This window comes from Aquarana catesbeiana, linkage group LG03 (genome assembly GCF_042186555.1).
Source record: "Aquarana catesbeiana isolate 2022-GZ linkage group LG03, ASM4218655v1, whole genome shotgun sequence".
NCBI classification, from domain to species: Eukaryota; Metazoa; Chordata; class Amphibia; order Anura; family Ranidae; genus Aquarana; species Aquarana catesbeiana.
The window spans coordinates 115452929-115476442 of NC_133326.1; the positions used below are offsets into that span (position 1 = coordinate 115452929).

The 23514-nt window shown below is 43.2% G+C and overlaps 1 protein-coding gene across 1 annotated transcript in view; it reads right to left on the bottom strand.

The window, feature by feature from the left end:
• PTPN9 (protein tyrosine phosphatase non-receptor type 9) overlaps positions 1–23514 on the bottom strand; it is a 98161-nt gene that overhangs the window by 15018 nt on the left and 59629 nt on the right. Inside the window, exons 8-12 of the mRNA XM_073619034.1 lie at positions 21612–21702; positions 20190–20259; positions 18143–18221; positions 17903–18053; positions 5910–6117 (exon numbers count right to left, since the gene is read on the bottom strand). Coding sequence (XP_073475135.1) covers positions 5910–6117; positions 17903–18053; positions 18143–18221; positions 20190–20259; positions 21612–21702 — 599 coding nt within the window. The remainder of the gene's footprint in view (positions 1–5909; positions 6118–17902; positions 18054–18142; positions 18222–20189; positions 20260–21611; positions 21703–23514) is intronic.

Below are 23514 nucleotides of genomic sequence, written 5' to 3' on the forward strand. Positions count from 1 at the left end.
GCTCTGTATGCAATTCACTGACATTGCAAGCAGGGGGTGGGAAAGGCAGGCACAGCTGCTGGGAATGTTAGGCAAGACTAGTGGGCAGTGCCAAAACTGTCAGAACCTCATGCTATGGATCCCCTGGGACACAGACCTTGTGGGGCGACTAACAAAAAAGCAGGACTATCCCAGCAAGTTCAAGAGAGTTGGTAAATATGCTGTACACCATATTAGTCGATAAAAATAAATATTCCTATAACCCCTAGAAATTATGTTATTGCCTAAAAAATAAATTAATGGTTCCTGTACCAGTTATTAGACTGGCAATTACAATTTAACCACTTTAGCTCTGGAAGATTTACCCCCTTCATGACCAGGCCATTTTGTGCGATACGGCACTGCATTACTTTAACTGACAATTGCGCAGTCATGCGACACTGTACTCAAATCTATTTTTGTCCTTTTTTTTTCCCCACAAATAGAGCTTTCTTTTGGTGGTATTTGATCACCTCTGCGTTTATTTTCTGCGCTACAAACAAAAAACAATCGACAATTTTAAAAAAAAGCAAAAAAACTATTTTTTTACTTTTTGCTAAAAAAAAAAAAAAAAAAATCCAATAAAAAATAAAATAAAAATGTCTTCATAAATTTAGGCCAATATGTATTCTGATACATATTTTTGATAAAAAAAATCCCAATAAGCGTATATTGATTGGTTTACACAAAAGTTATAGTATTTACAAAGTATGGGATATAATTATGGAATTATTATTTATTTATACTAGTAATGGCAGTGATCAGTGACTTAAAGTGGGACTAAGATATTGTGGCGGACAAATGTGACACTGACACTTGACACTTTGGGGACCAGTGACACTAATGCCGCGTACACACGGTCGGACTTTCCGGCGGACTTGGTCCTGCGGACCAGAGTGTGCCGGACAATCCGCCCGTGTGTAGGCGCCAGCGGACTTTTCCGGCGGACTTTTTCCCCAAAGTCCGCCGGACCAAGATTTGAAACCTGTTTTAAATTTATCCGCCGGACTCAGTTTCGGGCGGAAAGTCCGCTCGTCTGTGTGCTGGTCCGACGGAAAGTCCGCTCGTGTGTATGCTGGTCCGACGGACCAGATACGACGCGAGGGCAGGGTATTGCATCTCGCGCTCGCTGCAATAGGAAAAACAGATTTTCCTATTGTGGTGAGCGCGGGGCATAACAGGCCCTTAGGTCTGGTATGGGTTATAAAGGGAAACCCCCTACGCCGAAAAAACGGCGTGGGGTCCCCCCTAAAATCCATACCAGACCCCAATCCGAGCACGCAGCCCGGCCGGTCAGGAAAGGGGGTGGGGACGAGCGAGCGCCCCCCCTCCTAAACCGTACCAGGCCGCATGCCCTCAACATGGGGGGGGTGCTTTGAGGGAGGGGGGCACCCTGCGGGGCCCCCCACCCCAAAGCACCTTGTCCCCATGTTGATGAGGACAAGGGCCTCTTCCCGACAACCCTGGCCGTTGGTTGTCGGGGTCTGCGGGCGGGGAGCTTATCGGAATCCGGGAGCCCCCTTTAATAAGAGGGCCCCCAGATCCCGCCCCCCCACCCTATGTGAATGAGTATGGGGTACACGGTACCCCTACCCATTCACCTAGGGAAAAAGTGTCAATAATAAAACACACTACACAGGTTTTTAAAATAATTTATTAAACAGCTCCGGGGGGGTCTTCCTCCGGCTTCGGGGGTTCCTCCGGTTCCTCTTCTCCCGGCGTCCGGTTGGTTCTTCTCCGCTCTCTTCTCCCGGTGTTCCAGTTCTTCGGCCGGCTCCTCTGCTGTCTTCAGGTAGCTCTCTTGCCAGCAGAGGTCCGAGCTTCTGGGCTTCTTGGCTTCTTCTCTCTTCTCCAGATGTTGACACGACGCTCTCTCTGGCTGGACTGCTCTCTGAGGGCTCCGTTGTGACTTATATAGGCGGAGACCCCGCCCCCTAATGATGTCACAGTCCCTGGGCATGCTGGGACTGTGACGTTTTAGGGGGTGTGGTCACCGGGCGATATTGACCACGCCCCCTAAAACGTCACAGTCCCAGCATGCCCAGGGACTGTGACATCATTAGGGGGCGGGGTCTCCGCCTATATAAGTCACAACGGAGCCCTCAGAGAGCAGTCCAGCCGGAGAGAGCGTTGTGTCAACATCTGGAGAAGAGAAGAGGGAAGAAGCCAAGAAGCCCAGAAGCCCGGACCTCTGCTGGCAAGAGAGCTACCTGAAGACAGCAGAGGAGCCGGCCGAAGAACTGGAACACCGGGAGAAGAGAGCGGAGAAGAACCAACCGGACGCCGGGAGAAGAGGAACCGGAGGAACCCCCAAAGCCGGAGGATGACCCCCCCGGAGCTGTTTAATAAATTATTTTAAAAACCTGTGTAGTGTGTTTTATTACTGACACTTTTTCCCTAGGTGAATGGGTAGGGGTACCATGTACCCCATACTCATTCACATAGGGTGGGGGGGCGGGATCTGGGGGCCCTCTTATTAAAGGGGGCTCCCGGATTCCGATAAGCCCCCCGCCCGCAGACCCAGACAACCAACGGCCAGGGTTGTCGGGAAGAGGCCCTTGTCCTCATCAACATGGGGACAAGGTGCTTTGGGGTGGGGGGCCCCACAGGGCGCCCCCCTCCCTCAAAGCACCCCCCCCATGTTGAGGGCATGCGGCCTGGTACGGTTTAGGAGGGGGGGAGGGGGCGCTCGCTCGTCCCCACCCCCTTTCCTGACCGGCCGGGCTGCATGCTCGGATCGGGGTCTGGTATGGATCTTTGGGGGAACCCCACGCCGTTTTTTTCGGCGTAGGGGGTTCCCCTTTATAATCTATACCAGACCCAAGGGCCTGGTATGCCCCGCGACGGGGCTTGCAAGGTGTCAATCTTGCCGATAAAAGTGGCAAGATTGATTTTCTTTTCTAGTCCCGTCGCACATGAGTCACGTTCAAAATGAACGGACTTGTCCGTGTGTGGGCAAGTCCGTTCATTCTGAAAGTCCGCCGTACCTCCGGCGAAAGTCCGTCGGAAAGACGTGCGGACTTAGCCCGCTGGAAAGTCCGGTCGTGTGTGGGCAAGTCCGTCCGTTTTAAAGTCCGGCGCACCTGGCGGACAAAGTCCATCAGAAAGTGTGCCGGACCAAGTCCGCCGGAAAGTCCGACCGTGTGTACGTAGCATAATACAGTGATCAGTGCTAAAAATATGCACCGTCACTGTACTATTTACACTGGCTGGGAAAGGGTTAATATCAGGGGTTAACAAAGGGTTAACTGTGTGCCTAGGTAGTGTTTTAGTGTACTGTGGGAGGTGCTTTCACTTGGGGAAGGCGTGGATACATGTTTCTGCTTTGCAGGAACACAGCATCTATGCCTTCCTTACTAACAGAACGGCAATCTGCCTTGTTTACATAGGCAGACTGCCGTTCTGCCTGTGTACCGGACAATCTGTGGGTGGCGGCCGACATTGAGTCTGCAGGACCTGCTAATCGGCTCCCGATGTGTAGAATCACAGCGGGAGAGAGCAGCCGACCCCTGATACCCGCTAGTGCAGGATCACGTATATATTTGTGATCCTGTGCAGCGCAGCTATCCTGTAGCAGTAAAACTGCTATGGGGAGGTCGGCAAGTGGTTAAAGGGTTACTAAATCCTCGTGTTTAAAGATAAAAAAAAAACAAAAACAAACATGTCATACTTACCTCCACTGTGCAGTTCATTTTGCACAGAGTGGCCCCAATCCTCCTCTTCTGAAGTCCCTCAGCGGCAATCGTGGCTCCTCCCCAAATCAGGAAACCACCTAAGAGAAGCGCTCTCCCTGGGGGTTACCGTGTGGGCATGCTCCCGAGTCCAACTTTTGCATCCATAGACACAGAAAGCAGGACTCGGCCCCTTCCCCAACGTCATTGGATTTGATTGACAGCAGCGGGAGCCAATGGCTGCGCTGCTATCAATCTATTCAATCAAGAGCAGAGACAACAGGCAGAGAGGGCGAGCGTGTCTCCGGCGTGGGAATTACGGGGCTCAGGTGAGTAAAACGGGGGGGCGAGGGGGGGGGGGGGCTGGTCAGTGACAGAAGTTTTTTCACCTTAATGCATAGGGTGTATTCAAGTGAAAAAACATGAGGGTTTACGACCCCTTTATAGTGATACCGAACACGCACTGTTTCATTTACGATGTCCCTTCTATTTCTATATGTGGATGATGGCACTGTAATTATTTTAATTAAAAAAAAAAAAAAAAAACATCGAAGTACCTTTTTCCTAATTGATTTACAGCTGTCACATGACTCAGCCCTTTCCCAGCCTACCTGCACAAACATAAGCAGGAGGGGCTTCTAGTCCTCTGCTGCTAGTTACATGTTCAAAAAAAAAAAAAAAAAAACCATAATAAATAAAAAATAAATAAATAAATAATATCAAACTGTTTTAAATTGACATACAAATATATATTTGAAATTGATTCTTTATTTTTTGGCAATAACATAATGTGGGTGGATTTCTGCCAGTCACTGGCTGTGTTACACCCCTCCAGCCTGTGTCTTAGAATAAGAGGGAGGTGAAGCCTTCATCAATCTACATGTATTATCCTACCCCTATAGAGTGATTACGAGCAGCATGTAATACAGCAGTTATTGATGATTATCATTATTTTAAGTAAAATGTTTTGGATTACATTGTATTAAAAAAGTTCTTTTCTCTATATCCACTATTAACAATGACTTTAATTTGAAATGCTAGAAAACAATCCACTCCATTTTAGCTCTGCCGGCTAGGAAACATAATTTAGATTCAAGTTTTTTTCTGCATTGTTCAGTTTCTTTATATCTATTATATAGTCTGAACCGACCGATTTTCAGCCAGTGTGTACCCAGCTTAATCAGGTGGCAGACAAGCAACAACTCAGGAATGTACATACAGTAAGAGGTCTAGCCATGTTATTTACAGAAGTAGAATATCAGCAGTGGAAACCAGGACACAAGTCAACATCACAGAAGAATATCAGGATATATACAAGATAACAACTTTCCACGGTGCTAAGTAGCAGACATTTTGCTCAGGCACCTGACTGAAATCAAGCACCAGATATTTTGTAGTATGCCTTTGCTGCAGTGCCACACTTCTGGCAGTAGAAATCACACACATGTAGAGGACCAGCAAGCTGTCCAGACTAGAATGCCTCTAGAACAGGGATCACTAAATGGCGGACCACAGTCTTGACCTGCACCGAGTAACAGACCTGTCCGGACCACTTAGTAGCTGTGTGCGTGCCACTGAGTCTCCCGCCCAGCCGCCACCGTCATCCTCACAGCAGGGCAGGGGGTGGGAGATGCTGCAGATCGGGACAGAGAGCGGAAGTCTTTTCAAGTTATCAAGTTACTTGTTAACTTAGTAGGTTTGACATCTCCCGCCCTTTGTCCAGATCTGCAGCACCTCCCAAACCCCTGCCTGGCTGTGAGGATTGCAGCGGCGGCTGGGTGGAAGACTCGGGAGACACCCCAGGCAGATCAGTGCCTCTACCCTGCCGAAGGTAGCACTGTGCAGGGGAAGTTTGTACTGAAAAGGGGACTCTTACGTGGAGGGGCAGTGTGGTGTAAGGGCACATAAAGGAGCATTGTGACTTAAAGGGGCACTGTGATTTAAAGAGGCACTATGATGTAAAGGGGCAGTGTGATATGAAGGGGACCTGTTGACACTGTGGGACTGTGATGTAAAGGAGGACTATGGACACTGATGTACAGGGGGGCGTGATGTGTTATAGTGCAAACATGAGATTCCGACCTCTGCCAAACCTCTATAAATTTTAATTCAAGACCCCTGCTCTATAAGAGGGCACCAAGCTGCAGAAGACTGCCAGTCATGGGGTTACAAAGAGTGTTGTCTTCATCACCTCCCAACCCCTTTAACACACGTCAATACCTGTTCTTCCAATGCCTGCACTGCAGTGTACTACAATGGGAGGACCCCCTGATGGCCCTTTCCACTGGTTCCCAATTTCATTCACCAGTCTTCTCTGCTCTTTCTTCACAGCATCACGAAAATGGATAAGGGCAGCTGCAGAGCTAGGTACCCCAAAATCTGGCCAGCTTAGAAACTGCATATGACTAATTTGCCTTCTCTCCCGACCCTGTAAAACCAGAAAGAATTGTTAGGACAAACAGAATTTATGTTTGTACTGTAAAATCAGTATTCTTAAAATTCATTAAGGGACACGGGATTCAGTTATTCTGATATGAGGGTTATGCTGTCAACTTTGGAAGGATTTGGACAATGGCAAACAATCATTTGTTCAGCCAGGTATAGCCCTCCCAACTCCCAGCATACCTCAGTTTTGTAGAAAAGCAGTGCATAGGAATAGCTCACAAACAAAAATCCTGCTTCTTTATTGTTCATTAAGGAACACCGGATTCAGTTTATCCAGTATGAGCAGGACGTCCTAAAGCAACTGAGGGGTTGGCAACAGCAAACAAAACATTACCAGTCCCACAAACAGAGAATAAAACTGGGTGCAGCCTGCAGTTTAAAGAGCTACCTGAAGGACCTTACATCCGAAGCTGGTAGCAGACAAGACCTAAACATCCACCTTGTAAAACGTAGAAAAAAGTGTGAACAAAAGACCGTGTGGCAGCCTTGAAATTTGGGAATAGGTTGCCTGATGCCTAAAAGCCCAAAAGGCACACAGACCCAGCAAAGTACACTTTAATAGGAAAACATGTTACATTGTCCTTAATGAATTATAAAATTTTTTTCTATTATTCAGTTCCTGATTGGCCGGAGTACATGTAGTACTTTGTCCCATCATCTTCCTAAGTGCCCTGTAACATTAGCTGCAATTTTGAACGGGGCATCTTCCCTAAGCGTTCCATGTACGATGGTAGACTTTATGAAAGGTAGACTGCCTTCGCTTTTAAAAGTGTGGGATCTATTGGCTTAGAGAGACCCCTGTCCTTCATGACCTGGGCTTGCCTTTAATGCTCGCAACTCCAAAGCAGAGTGGTAAACCAGACTTTGAGATTAACCCTTTCATGACTAAGCCTATTTTTGAAATTTGGTGTTTACAAGTTAAAATCCGTATTTTTTTGCTAGAAAATTACTTAGAGTTCCCAAACATTATATATATATTTTTTAGCAGAGAATCTAGAGAATAAAATGGCGATTGTTGCAATATTTTTTATCACACGGTATTTGTGCAGCGGTGTTTTAAACGCAAATTTTTGGAAAAGGGACACTTTCATGAATTTTAAAAAATCCAAACAGTAAAGTTACCCTCATTTTTTTGTATAATGTGAAAGATGATGTTACGCCGAGTAAATAGATACCAAACATGTCACCCTTTATAATTGCACGCACTCGTGGAATGGCGACAAACTACGGTACCTAGGAATTTCCATAGGCAACGCTTTAAAATTTTTTTATGGTTACCAGGTTTGAGTTACAGAGGAGGTCTAGGGCTAGAATTATTGCTCTCGCTCTGACGATCGCGGCGATACCTCACATGTGGTTTGAACACCGTTTAGATATGCGGGCGCGACTTCCGTATGCGTTTTCTTCGCTGCACGAGTTCGCGGGGACAGGGGCACTTTAAAAAAAAAATTTTTTTTTTATTTTATTTATTTTTTTACTTTATAAATTGTGTTTTAAAAATTTTTTTTTTTTTTTTTACTTTTATTGCTGTCACAAGGAATGTAAACATCCCTTGTGACAGTAATAGGTGGTGACAGGTACTCTTTATGGAGGGATGAGGGGTCTAAAAGACCCCCCATCCCTCCTTTACACTTCAAAGCATTCAGATCGCTGAAAACGGCGATTCTGAATACTGTGTACTTTTTTAAATTCGGCGCCATTGGCAGCCGAGTAAACGGGAAGTGACGTCATGACGTCGCTTCCGCGTTTACAGCGAGAAGGCTGGAACGAAGCCGCCCACAGCTTCGTTCCAGCCCGCCCCCAGCCGCCGAAGGTACCCGATTGGACACTGGGCCTCCCGATCGCACGGGAGGCCCGGTAACAGCGGCGGGAGGGGGGGGATGTCCCCTCCCGCTCCTCCGGTATAACAACCGAGCGGCTTTTAGCCGCATTGGTTGTTATACACAGGTAGCCGATCGCCCGCTGTAAACAACGGTACCGGGATGATGCCTGCAGCTGCGGGCATCATCCCGGTATAACCCCGGAAAGCCGAGTACGCATATCTGCGTACAGTCGGCGGGAAGGGGTTAAAGATCCGGTCAGTCTGGCAGAGCATGGAGGTATCTGCCAGGAGCTTGATCTTGTCAAAATTATCCTCCATCTGGATTCTGCAGTGTAGGCGGAGTAGCTTTATAGAAGGAAAGGCATAGTTTAGGTTGTACTGACCCCACAAAACTACCAGAGAATCCATTGCTTTCACCAGAGGATCATTGCATTTGCAGACAAACCTGTTTTGTTTGTTGTTGAACCTGGAGGCTAGGTGATCTACTTTCAGCATCTCCTACCTATGACCCAGGTCCCGAAACACTTCTGGGTGTAGGGAATGTTCCCCCGAGTCTAGGAGTTGCTGGCTGAGGTAGTGTGTTTGCCAACTGTCTATGTCTGGTATGTGAATGGCAGACAAGCTGGAACATGGAGTTCTCTACCCATACTAACATCCTTTGTACCCTTTGAGCTACAGTCAGAATTCTTGGTCCTCTCTGATATACACTACTACTGTGGTGTTGTGCAAATAAATCCTAATCAGACACTGTATATGGAATGTCTAATTTTGCAGGGACAGGCAAACCACACAGACTTCTAGAACATTAATTGGAAGACAGAATTTCTCAGATGTCCAAAGTTCTCTGCACTGACAAAGTGCCTAGGACTCCACCCAAGCCCTTCTGGTTGGCATCTGTTGTGATGATCTTCCATTACAATGGGAGAAGGATTTTCCCAACTCCAGTGCTTTAATCCTGAACCACCGAGGCACAGAAAATCTGATCTTCAGGTGAAAAGGGAGACCGAAACTGTCCTATGACAATAGAATGTTGTGTGGAAGTAAGCAAAAAGGTACCACCAGTAGTGTTGAGTACCCTCAGCAAAACCAAGATAGTGTTGAGCTAGAAAGAGGAGGACATGTAACTATGCATCCTTGATGCCCACCAAGGCTACAAAGTCTCTGTTTGTTAAAGGAAGGCTATGACCAACTGGATGGTTTCCATGCAGAATCTTTGGATGCCAAAGAAGTCAACACAGCAAACAATGCCAACAGTGAATCAGGTTCCCACCTCAAAAAGTGGCTTGAAGAATTTTATGGTCAAAGCTGGCTTAAAGTGGTTGTAAACCCTTACATATACCCAGTGAAATGACTGGCCTCAAGTGATACATGGAGATTAAAAAAATCCTCCTACATAAGTTGTAGCTGTTTATCTGCAGTCTCCTCTTCGCTACAGCTTTCAGAAAGCAGGGGGTGGGGAGCTGAAGTTACACTCCGTGAGATGATTGGAAGGAATGGACACACCCTACCTTCACACAGAACATAGGAACAGGCTTGAGGCTGTCAGTTACAGGCTGTGTGCTGGAACTTCCTCCACTGTCACCTTTTCACCTCTTGTGTCAGGAAAAACCTACCAGAAGTGACTCATGCAGATAGCAGAGAAACAAGGCAGCGGATAGAAATAATACTCAGTGCTCTGAATTGAGACAATTAAACACTATAGAGGATTATGATGTGTTTATATGTCTTGTCAGAGGTTTACAAATGTGTGAATCGAGGACCAGGTGGTGGCCTTGTAAGCAAACCACCTTAGGGAGGAAGGAGGTCCTGGGCCTCAAACCAACCTTGCCCTTATGAGGACCATGGAAGGGTTTCTTACAGGATAAGGATATGATAGCCACGAGAAATCAACCTTACAGGTAAAGCCAGCCAAGGGAATATCCTGAATGGGCAAAGGGTGGCTTCTGTAGAACCAAATTGAGATTGTAAGGAGAGACAGCTGAGTGAATAGGGTGAGCAATATGAGCTACCCCTTGAAAAGACTTCTTTACCGTGGAATGAGTAGCCAGTAATCTCTGAAAGAGAATGGCTCATACAGAGACTTGACCCTTCAAATGTGTTTCATGGCTTTAAACTGCCACGTCCTCAGTTCAAGGTGATACAATTGGTGTCTAGCATCACCTGGTAGTGTGCTCAACTTGGGACATTATTTTTTAAGCTGTTGTAGGTTTCTTTATCCTTCATCATTCTTTTTTGTAATCTTTTTTATCTAATACCACTATCACTCCCCCCTTATCCGCCGGTCTTATAATGATGACTTTCTTTTTTTCTAATTCCTTAAGGCCCTGTTGTATTTGTTTATTGCCTCTAATGGGATGTATATGGATATCTTCAATGTCTTGTTCAACAATCATTTTAAAAATGTCAAGGCATTGGTTACTGCTATGTCTAGGGTTAAAAGTGGACTTATTCCTTGAACCACTATGTTCATATGGTAAATCAGCGCTAGTAGCGTCCTGGGTTTTCATTGCAAAGTGTTTCTTGATATTTAATCTTCTGATAAATTAATGTAGATCGATAAAAGTTCTAAATTTGTTGACATTCTTTGGTGGGGCATATTTGAGACCTAGCTTTAAAACTAAGTTCCTCAATACTGAATTGTATATTACTTAAATTAAAAATACCTCCATCTAGACTTCCCTTTTTCTTTTTCTGGCCTTCTCTGCTACCTCTGCTCTTCCTTCTCCTGTGTGCAGTGGTGGTGGGTATCATTCTCCTATGTGTTATGGTGGAGGGTATCCTCTGTGTCCTCCCCTCGGTCTCCAGTAATTCGTGGGGCCCCTAGGTGGTCCCCAATAGTCTCCCCTCCCCCTCTGACCTCTTCATGGGGGTCTTCCATGACCTCTGTCCCAGAAATCCCCTCCATAGCATGGTGGATACCCATTGTGTTCATACGGTCTCTGGTAAGGGGGGGCCTGTTATATGTGAGAAGATTGTAGAGTGGTGTATCTGGCTCACTCTGCAATCTATTTTGTTGTTGGGGGGGTGTCTCTTAAATCATACCTATTCCCTCCCATGTTATTCCTTCCTCCCCTTACTGGTCAACTCGGTGTGAGCGTTTATGTGTAAGGGCCCGTTTCTCTTTCTGGAGAAGATTCTCTCGATTGTTGGTTCTCTTCTATTTTGTCTTGCCATTTATACACTAAGCCTTGTTTGTAATCATTAGTGTCTCGGTGGAATTTTTTTCTTTTTTTTCTTTTGTGTATCCCTATCCAGTTTGGTGATGTATTCATGTATTTGTGTAATTTTTTCTTTAAATTCAGGTGTGCTTAATATAGGGTTAAGTTGTTCTCTTAAAGTTTGTATTTTACCCTCCAGTAATCTTCATTTTATTTTTCTTCTAGAGATAATCAATCCCAGTAGGTTTTGTTCACTGACACTGAAAAAATTGTACCATTCGTCAGCAGTTTCTTGGCTATCTAGACCATCATTGGGTACTATATCCCAACTAAGCCTTTTCGGGGTGATGCCATCTTTAACATATTGTTCCAATGTGGCGATATCCCACCAGGTTCTCACTTGTTTGTCTAAAGTGTGTTTAAGTTGTTTTAGATTATGTTTAGTATCTACATTGGGTGCGTTTTGTGAAAAAATCTCTGTATTTACTCTTTTTTTGTTTATAAAATCAAATAACTCCATTGCTGCTGGGTGGAATTGTTAAAAGTACTGTGAACAGCACTTCCAGTTCCGGTGGAAACAGGAAGTGGTGGAACTTATTACTGCGCACTTAGTGAGAGTAGTAGGAGTTACCGGGTGTAGTAGGCGGGACTTAATGCATAAAAGGCAACCAGTCACCGGGGCCACTAGCTTCTGATGATGCCTAGTGGGAGGGGCAAAACGCGTCAAGCTGAGGAGACCTAGTGACGGTTGTTTGCACGCCAAGGCGGCGTTTAGTGTAATGATTTTGGCTTTTTATGAATAAAACTAGCAGTATTACACTATATACCCTTTTCTCTTCATTGCCATACATCTAAAATGGATATCTGATCACCGTGAAAGCTGGGAAGGTGATAATTAAATTTGGATATAGGATATTCCAGGCGCTTCTAATATACCGGTGGAAGGAAGGTGTCATTCCCATACAATGATCAGATCCAACAGCTCTAGCCATTGATAGGAGATACCATCCCAATATAATAACAGGCATATTTAAAGATTATTGCTGGTGAGTGGGGACCCAGGAGGGGAGCACACAGTGTCACCTGAGAACCACATCAACTGCATATTTTGCACAATTTCAACACACTATTTGGATAGACTTTATATGATTGCACTTTATTTAATTTGCACTATAATTGCACTGAGCACTTTATATTGTTAAGTAATACCATGCCATTGAATACATTGATGTAGACACTTTATTATTAGATATTGTATTAGTGTTTATTGTTTACAGGAGCAGTGCTGAGTATAACATCTACTTTTTCAGGTTTGAAAAATAGCCCTAAACTTGTTCCTTGTAAGGAACTAATGCAATCACGAATACTGTAATTGTTAATGTCTCAAAATTTTCATACATGATAAAATCTACTTTTTGCTATAAATTACTTTAAACCCCCAAACAATTATAGATTTTTTGAAAGCAGAGGTGGCAGTTGCAATTTTGTGTTGCATGATTTTTTGCACAACGGTTTATCAAATGCATGCTTTTTTCGAAAAAAATATAGATAAAGATACATTTTTACTACAAATAAACACAATATAATACCCAATTTTTGGTAAAATATAAAAGATAGGGTTACGCCAAGTAGCATGTTTAGCCTTAAAATTGCGCACGCCCATGACATTGAAAAAAACCATGGTACCCAAAATAGTCCATTGTCGATGTTTTAAAAGCCTTTATGGGTTATCAGTTTGAAGTCTACCATTATTATGACTCTAGAATTATTGATCTTACTTGTTCACAGCGATACCTCACATATTGTATGTGGTGCAATTTATGTTTACATATACTGTATGTGCGCAGCTTGACACTTTTTGTGGTAGGCCTCCTTCACTGGGTACTTCTGCGCAAACCTCCTGAGAGGCGTATGCAGATTGCATATAAAATACCTGCTAGGTTTCTTAGTTTTGGGAAGAAAGTTCATACTGGAGACCTTAGATCCAGAAGGTGGAGATGGTTCTAACTTCAAGCAGGAGTGCACCTCATTCACCAAAACCTTAATGGTTGCCTTCAGTTTTGGAGAGATCAAGGGGGACCGTAGATCCTCCTGGGAGGAATTCTTCGACTAACTTGGACATTCCACATCCTCCTTTTCCCACCACTTCTCATCTTCATTGGGAAGCAACGCTGCCACGATGGATTAGTTGGACAATGACTCAGTAAGGAACATTGACTGGCAGCTCTTACGCCTTGCATATCCTGTGATCCCAGGGAGAAATGGGGAGTACCTGAGGAGATAAGGGAAGACTCAGAGTCACGGAGACTGAGTTCCAAGAACCCAGTTTTCAGAGAAACCCTGAACAACCGCCTCAGTCCTGTGCCCAGCGTGTGCTGGCCAGTCCCCCACATCCCATTTCACATCTATCTTATGTCTGCCATGAAGTCGAGGGGATCCCCTGCACAACCTTAGTCAGTGAAAAGACTGTTGCCATGGAGCAGAAGGGGTGCTGTTGTCCCATGACTGAGGCTGCTGCATAACCTGCTGAAGGCTGATGCAGAGATCTGAGCTACGAACTGGAAAGGAGCAGCAGCTGGAGCTGTGGTGTGCCTGTCTTCAGCAAAGCAATGTGCACAAGATGGCATTCCAGTCCATGGGGAGGGGGGGCTTCTACAGAGGGTGGGACTATGCAAACAAAAAAGGACATTGCGCATTCAGCATTTGCGCACAAATCACCCTGCTATGTGGAATGTGTTGCACATGATGCTATGGCGGTGACAGACTATTTAAAGTGGCTCATGCTGTGGCAAAATATATAAAGTGTCACAGCTATGGTCCACATCCTAAGGTGCTCTTAATGCTCACTTCGTATTGCCCAAAGTAGGGACCTGGTGTCCAGGGACTACCCTCAGGCAGGATGAGGGGTGTGTAGGTGGACTGGGTGTGAGAAAGGGGCAAAGCCCTGGACTTACCACACCAGGGAACTGGACTTACCACACCAGGGAACAGACACCTTCAAAGGGGATTGACCAGCAGGTGGAATTCCCTGTTTCAACTGCAGTAGAAGGGCACCCCCTCCTTTTGTGGAAAGGGTCTTAAGGGACTGGAACCACTGGAACTTGGATCACCACTGCTTTGGACCTGTAGAGCACTTTGCAGCCAACTACACTGCAATGTACTATTGTACAGTGTCCAGTAGTGTCCACTACAGTGTCCACTAGTGTCCAATGCCAAGGCAACACTACAGTTCGGTCCCGAATTTCCATTTCCAGATGTTTCTTGCAATGAGTCCGGTTATGGTTCCACTGTCAAGGGATGACTGATCTGGAAACTGCGATCATATTGCCTCAACAGCATCCATGCAGCCAGGTAGAGAAGGGTTTCAACATGTGAAGAACCACAAGTCTGCAATCTTCTGGTAAATTCAAAAATTTAGGTCAACAATATGCTCTCAGTAGAGAGGGGTTGTCCATCACCTAAGGACTGCTGTCCTTACCTAAAGGTGGCAACATATAATCCATGGTCAAGATGTTAAAGGAGCCTGTGTCTTGTACGATTAAGAAATATAGATTTGGTATGGACTTTTTAAACATTTGCAAGTTTAAAAAGTCTTTTTAAACAATAAAGCATTCTCTATAGGTGTGTTCAGTGTTTTCTTAAGGTGGGATTTCACTAGATCCATGATGTAAAGAGTTCACTACTTAAGAACATCCTCATTAAGCAGACATTGGTCTGCAAAGTATTTGGGAGCAGAAAATTTGTCAGGAGTGTCCCAGTCTCTGTACAGAACAGGTTGAAGCAGTCCCAGGAAAGTTTTGATAGTCTTGGGTCCTTTCAGGGATGTACACCACCGAAATGAGCCAGTATGGTATATTTAGCCTAATAGCTATTTCATCTGACTAAGGCCCTTCAGGGAGAAACGCATCCAATTAGGGTCTGTAATACCCTTCTCCAGAGAGTAGATTCACAGTAGAAGGCACAGAGGCTGTACTAGCTGCAAGAATGTCAGACTAAGATTCTGGAGGAGAAGGCTTAGAATCATGCTTACAAGCCTCTTTTGTCAGCAATCATATTTGCAAGTTGACCTATAAAATCTAGTATAGCTTCAGAGAAATCTTACCTGGATAAAACAGAAGAGGGGGCCACCCCTGACAAAGCTATGAGAGACTACGAGAAGTAGAATGACTCAAGCAGGGGACAACAATAATGTAGGTGTCAGGGCTCTTAGAAGGGACACTGTAGGCCACCCCAGAATTTTTAGTTGATCGTGAGTTGAAGGGCTCCCATGCTGTGGGATGGTTTTCCTTGTGCTTGGTATGCAACATGTTGTACTGTGTGTTAACAAGAACAACTATCGGAAAGCACCAGGTAAAAACCTTGGTTTTCTCATAAACAACAGAGTAAGCAGAAGAGGTCAATGGTCAGAGTTGAACTGCATGTCACTTGCAGATATAAGCAATGGTGGTGAGAAAGTACCTCACGCTAAAGGAAAAAAGGCAGGAATAGAGTGGGAAGTTTGTGTGCAGCATGTAATTTCTCAGCATGTTCACCCCTTTTGTGGAAACAGATGGAATAGGGAAGTAATGGCATTATTTAATGTTACCATTTAGTTTGGTATCTCCAGACTCGGCTCAATGGAACACTCAGAGTTCTCAGAGACTGGGTCACACCAGAAGAAGTTGTGCCAAGCTTCTATTCCATTTGGCAAAAAACTGAGGCATGCTGGAGAGGTTGTACTTAGCTGACAATGGCTTTTATGTTTGCCAGTGTCTAAATTCTCTTGAGGGTGGCAGCATAACTCAAACTTATCACAATAACTAAACTCTTTTGTCACTTAATGAACAATAAAAAGAAAAAAAAAAACTGTTGGTAAACAATGATAAATTGAATGTACAAAATGTCATAAACCAGTACAACAAGCTACATTAAAGGTACTTTTACTGGTTCTTATGTGTAAGTTGCAGCGCACACTACAAATCATAGCACATTCTTTCCATATTGCCTATCCCAATCTGCCCTTTTTTTTTCTAAACACGATATACTTACCTGTAATATTTTCCTCCAAATAGTCTTTCTTCTTAAATAGCTAATGATTCTCTTCTGCATTACCTGAACAATGATTCTCCTCTGCATTGCCTGAATATCAACACACTAATGAAAAATCTGCTGCAGCTCATCAGCAATTTCACAGGCCCTTCAATTAAGTGAATAGAGTTGGAGACATGCATACATGAGGGTAATGGCAAACTGAAGAGACTTTTGTAGAAAGGCAGTACGATACTGGGAAGGTTGCACAGTGAAGCGCTCTTGACTGAAGAGCCACAGGTAAGTATTCCCTATTTAAAAATTGATTGACATGATAAAGGTCTATTATTAAAAATTAAGACCATTATTACCCACAGATGCTTAAAGTGGAGGTAAACCCACTCTCCTCCTTTCTAATCTACTGCCATGGTGGTTATCTATAAGGATATACATGCCTCCTGCATGTATCTTTACCTGTCATATGTCTCCCCTCTGTCTGTTATGAGACCCGAAAAACTGCAGATTCTGTGAGTGGGTCTGTTGTCCGGAGCTCAGTGGGTGGAGTCATGATGTCAGTAGACTCCTCGCTCACTTCTACACTCGCCTTGTCAACATGCATTTTCTCCTGTGTATTTCTTACACTGAACTTCTGCTATGATCACTAACATCCAGTCAAAACCCAGAAAAGTCACATGACTTCAGCATACCCAATCATACTGAGGAGTGGAGCAGCCAATCGTGGGAGAACTGGAGAAGAAAGGAGGAGGAGGGATCTGAAGTATACTGAATGTCTCTCTCAGGCTTGTGCATGGGATATGTAAATCACCTGTCACTCACAGTAAGGGGAAGAAACAGACTCCTATTTCTCTGTCTGTTTTTATCTCCCTGAAAAAAGATAAGAGAGAGGATTGCTCAGAGCTGGATTAACTCTTTGTGGCAAGACTGTACAAGGTGCAAGCCTTAATGAATTTTTTTTTCCGGGTTTACATCCACTTTAAAGATGAACTTAATTCAAACAGAGAACACCTTGTATACATAAAAAAAAAAAAAAGCGTTCTGTGAATGGTGTCACTGCCAAGAAAATGACCCAGTGTGTCAGTGGGCAGCGGGAAAGCTGCTCTGCACAGAACCCAGAAGATGGCGGTTATCATTGTAGTAGTGCTGACTACTACAATGAATGTCAGCTTCCCCAGTGGCCCTCCGGAATGAGATATGCATACTTCCATTGTGCCAAGCTGGACCTATGTAAGTACAGTATGCAATACAGATCATAACTGGAGTTCAGATTTAACATTTCTAGACCTTCCCTATAATATAGCAGATCTTTACTTTTTGAGTTCACTTTAAAATACAAGTTTGAAGTACCTGTACCTGCCATTTACAGTATAATACAAAGCAGGCACTAGTTTAGATTTTTATCTTACTGAGCAAAATAAAGGAGTAACTGCAGAGAAAAGAATGAGGGCGCTTTCACTCTTCTGCAAATGCAGTAATGCACGATTTGATTAATTAGCACTACTACTGTGTTGGGTGTGAATTTTTTTTTATCATTATTATGGAAAGTGAGGCAAACCTGCAGAATGCAAATTTTCTATGTTGCAGGTACAATTATAATTAACAAAAATGCATGATAAACATTTTTGTGCGTCTCCTGTTTATTTCAGTGTGCCTGCTTAATGCTTTAACTGCAGGGAAATAAAGTTGTAAACTACCCACATAATAATAAATAGTATTTCTAATTTGATGCAAAAATTGGACAGGACCAGATGAGGTTATGTTACCTGGTGGATTCTGAGCTCTAGAGTGGTCTTTCTGTAGTGCTGGTGGTTGTCCATAGCTTTGTTTGTGACAGTCACAGCACCGTATGAGGCTTCAGATCCAGGTGAAAGAGGCCAGTACTGACCACACTTTCTATGGCCACCTTCTTCAACTCTGTTTAGGAGAATAGAATATAAAAGTACGTGTATGAATAAAAATGAGCGTAAACGACTTTTTTTTGGCTAATGGCAAAACAAACTCACCGAGTCGTCATAACTATAACTAATACATTTTGCTCCCAAACCATTTGCCAGAAATCCTGGAATGTGTTTTCCATAGGCCCTGGGGAAAAAAAAAAACAAAAAACCACAAAGCGTTATGATAATTTCTTTTTAAAAAAGATGGGGTTAAAGTTTTACAGTTTATTGTCCAAATATTACCCTAAATGGAGCAAATGTTATTTATAATAATCCTGGTACCCCTAAAATTGACCATTTGGGATTTTGAGTCACCAAGGTTTTAAATGACTTGCCGTAGTTCTGTTAAGGCTTACCTCCAAGCACACAAAAATCATTTAAAAGTAAAACTAAAAGCATTTTTTTTTTTTTTAGTTTTGGATAAAGTAGAGAGGGGTTAGAACACCAATATATATTATTGCTCTCTGTGGGAAGTTAGGGAGATTCACCCTATTTGTCATTTTTATCACTGAAAGTGACGTAAATCATAAATCTTTGGTTGTCCCCAGAACAGTACAAAAGGGGAACTCTTCCAATGGAAACACTAGTTCTAGTGACCCTGGTGGGATTCTTTCACTTTGCAGGGAGTTCCTCTTACTTCCTGTTTTGGCTATGGGGAAAAAAGGTTGGGGGGGGTGGGGGGTTGTCAGCAGTGGGTGGATACAAGATCGGACCCACCCTGCACAAATAAAGAAAGCAGCAGTGCCCAGGACAGGCAGCTGCCTCAACCACAGTGTTTTCATGTAAGGGGAAGCTCTGCCAACCCTCAAAACTTGCTGACATTTTGCTGCCTGCTGATTGACAGGAGTGAAAGCAGGACCACTCGTCAGGCAAAGCAAGGACTGAGATCGCTGCTGGATGGAGGATTCTTTCCTCTCTTCCCTCCTATATCAGCCTACTATGGCTGGAAGGGAGCAGAGAAAGGGGGCGCCCACAGAAAACAGACCGCATTCTAAATATGGATGCCGGCTAGGGACTGAGGGCAAAACATTTTTTCAAAGTTTTTGATAGAATAGGAATAGTTAAGAGCCCTTTCTGTGCTGCTGTGTCCCCCGTCAAGAGGACTTCTCTTCACTTCCTGTCTCAGGGACACAGCAGAAAAAAAAGAGGAGCTCAATCCTAAAAACAGGTGTCCCCACTGTAAAATCTCCCCTCATCTCCTGTACCTGTGACAATGAAAAATAATTAGATTTTCCCGTTACATTCTGTACCTGAGATAATGGTTACCAGGCCCAATAGCGAGACTGAATGTGTCCTAGTAAGGAAAGAGACCGAAAAAAAACCACCTGACAGGTTCTAACCCTTCCACATTTTCACCAATACTAAAAGATATTTTTAGTCACACACTTAAACCATACTGAGCTAAATATCAATATTACACACAGCAAATAGCTTCCACCTGTTACTGTCACATATTTCAACCCTGTACATCTGTCACCACTATCACATAATACAACTCCTGCACTTCTGTCATCAACATAATAATGCAAAATACTACGGTGATGATATAATACCACATTATACAACATTGCAAGATTCAACAAATCCAAGATCTATAACGCCTCTGTCTATATCACCCACACTGAAAGACAAAGTATCTCCTATTACCACCATCACACATTAAAAATGGCTGAATGATAAGTAGGGAATTGGTTCATTGTTATTATTTTGTCTCAATACTTATTTACGCGTTGTCAATACGTAATTTAAGATTGCAGAACAATTTATGCTGCAGAACGTCTAAATATATTGACATACAATGTATGTCTTGATCTCCAGGATCTTGTTGAAGTTTATTCCAGTAGACGGACTAACTTCTATTTCTGTTGCGATAATCTGATTCTTGTCAATCCCAAACTGAATGTCAACAATATCAGGTCTCGTCTCTTCTCTATCCTATAGAAGAGCAGGCAAACTCTGATTTAAGTTGAGGGTCATGTGGGAGAGTAAGAAGTTCAGAGTATTGCCTAGCTCTAGATAACAGAAAATTTGTGCCAAAGTACCAAGCTTTGTACTTTAGTCTTCATTACACAATCAACTTGTTATTTTTATTTAAATACATGCCCCCGTTTACCTTGGGTCCCAATGTATGCATTCTTCTGTAGATATCCATCCATAAAACTTGCATTTATATAGTCTGACCGCTAGAAGAAAAGGGTATAGCTTACTTTGCAAATAATTTCTAAACAACTTACAAAAAAAGAATAATTTAGCTGCAGGTTTATTTCTGCAGGTGCATGGCCTCGAAAGCACACTATCTGCATTGGCAGTCTAATTGGGATCAGTGGTTGTGTCTGTGGAACCACTGTGTCCCAACTGACATGAATGAGACTGCCTGCATGGAGATACACGGAACACCTGTGCATCCCTGCATGGGTATAGGTTACAGTACATTCATGTCAATGAGGCGTTGGAAACCAACTCTAAAGTCTTTGTTGTAATCTTTGAAAATGATTTTACAATAAACGCAGCTGGAGAGGTCATGGGTAGGTTGTTTTAAAGGGTTTTTTTTACTGTTTGTTAGGGATATAAAAATTGTTTAAATGTCCATAGTCTGGGCACAGGTGCACTTCAAGAGTACTATTACCCTTGCTATCCCCTCCCAAATAACTTCCCGAAGTGGCATGTATAACCCCTTGGGTTTTGGTCCTTGTTAATCATCAGTAATCTTAGGACAGACATAAGATGATGTCCCATCTCCCTCAAACACCTGTTGCCCTGTGACCAACGTATAAGACACTACCCAGAGTTCTCAAAGTTTTTCAGTTTTCCTATCACTGAAGATTTTGGAAGTCCATTAGCAGAACAATAAGAGGAAAAAGCCCTTCACCACTGCACAAACTGAGGGGTAAAATGGCTTTCTTTCAGTAAGCTAAAAATTCCTTTAATATTATCTCTGTACATTGTTTTAAAACTCTATGACAGAAAAAAATACTATAGCTTGCTGGAGTGCTTCTAACAAATACAATTGTCAGCTCATATTTTCTGTAAGAAACAAAAATAAATGATACTATAACATAGCATTCAACATGCATTACATTCTGCTGGATATAGAAGATTGTGGAAATAATGTAATCTAATGCCTTGTTCACATGGGTGTACTACAGCGTATACCTGTGCAAGGGCTGAGTTTGTCCCATTCATGTCAATTGGGATGCAGTGGCTACACGGACACATATGCTTCTCCAAGTTTGACATCTGTGCAGATGCACGTCCACGAACACCGACAGTGTATGTTTGGGGCCGTGCACCTGCACAAATGTCAAATTGAGAGCAGCATCAATTGACCTTAATGGGACTACCTGCACAGGGATGCACAGAATACCTGTACATCCCTGTGTGGGCAAACATGTACGCTGTAGTATGCCTGTATGAATAAGGTCTAAGGTCAACTATAAAAACGGACCCAGCCAACTCTTTTTCCTATGATTACCCTTATACAACCATGGTAAATCTAAGCTTTTTTTTGCAATAATGATACAAGTATTATATTTACATCATGCCAGTTTGCGCGTTTTAATTTGACTCGTGTTTGGTCCAGGCATGGCACATCTCCATACCGATTCCGATCTCTATTTACAGGTGCTCTTAAGATGGAAAACAAGAGATTTTTGACATACAAAGTTATACAATACCATATAAACAGTAAAACTGTCACAGAAAGGTTGTGCAGTTAGCCACAAATATATACAAAATATACTGTATATATTATAATAATGCTTTATTCAATGGAAACTGGTGACCACAAAAACTGCCTTCAAGGTGCAAATCTATCCCAGCAAAGTCAATGCTATTCCCATTCACAAAATACATTCTTAGAAATTGTGGCATATACTATGACTATTAACACAGCACATTGTCTGCTAATGGTACTAGAAAACACATTAGAACAACAACAGAGTCTTAATTCACAAAGATAACACACTGGGATAAGGATACTTGTTTGTAAAAAGTCAAATAAGATTTGAAAAATACAGAGTCCAATCTATTGGCTGATCATTTATAAGAGACTGCCTGATAAACCTTTACTAGGCCATCAAGCATATCTCCCTACTAGTGCTCATCATGAGGTGATAATTGGGCGAATCAGGATATCTTCATTCCTACTCGACATACAATATGTAAATAATGCCTTCAAAAATCAGTACTGTCCGTGATACCTTTTTTATATGCACTAACATACAATTTTTCCAGGACAAGCTTTAGGGGTATGTCCCCTTCTTCAAGGTGACCAGGACCTTGAAGAAAGGGACATACCCCTAAAGCTTGTCCTGAAAAATTGTATGTTAGTGCAAATAAAAAATATCACGGACAGTACTCAATTATTTCTGTCGCAAGTGCACTAATACAGCTACAATCACCTGAAGCAAAAATCAAGACACACCAGGATTTGTTTACATTAATAATATTAAAATTTAAAGTAGCGCAAGTTTTGAAATGTTTTAATAGGATAGGGGCTTATTAATAAATATTATTAACAAAGACATTGCACACTTGTATTTAAACAAATGTGGTATTCAGTGATTTTATTGGGGTATTACATACATATAACTGATAAAACAAATAAAATGGGGGAAGGAGCCACGTCGTGTGACGTCACCCGCTACTATCTGAATTTGAAGGAGCCGCTCGCAAGGATGAGGTTACAGGCTTCCAGCTGTAATTTTATTTGTTGTATGATCCAAGAGGAGGGAGATGCAAGTCTTTTTCTTAATAAAGTGTGTTATGTTTTTAACCAAACGGAGAGCACTTAGATTTGTCCTATATTTTCTCATGGACGACAGTATGCATTTGTGACCACTGGTACGACAGAGATCCATTAATTTCATCTCTGTTCCCAGGGTAGAGGAAAACAGCGCTGTTGACCTTTCCTGTTCGTTCAGGGCTCAATATTGTGAGTTGAGCGTGCATTTTATGTGTTGGTGGAGGGCTCATTCACTTATTGGAGGATTACTTAAAGCGGAGGTCTGGCCGTTTTTTTTTTAAAGTCAGCAACTACAAACACTGTAGCTGCTGACTTTTAATAAGGGCACTTACCTGTCCAGCTACCCTGCAATGTCGGCCCCCCAAGGCCGATCCGTCCACCGGATTGGGTGCCGGCGCCGCCATCCTAACAAAGGAAAACAGGCAGTGGAGCCTTGCAGCTTCACTACCTGTTTCCTACTGCGCATGCGCGAGTCGCGTGGTGCTTTGTGAATGGACACCTGTCTGCTCATCTCCCAGGAGACAACGCGAGGGAGGACAAGAACCGCGGCGTAGGAAGTGGCATATTATGACGATCTGCCTAGCAACAGCCATTTCTGGTAAGTAAAAAAATTTTTTTTCCCAAATGTTTTTTAATGTATTTTAAGGAGCATGTTTATGTATTTTTTTTTTTTTTTTAGGGTGGACCTCCGCTT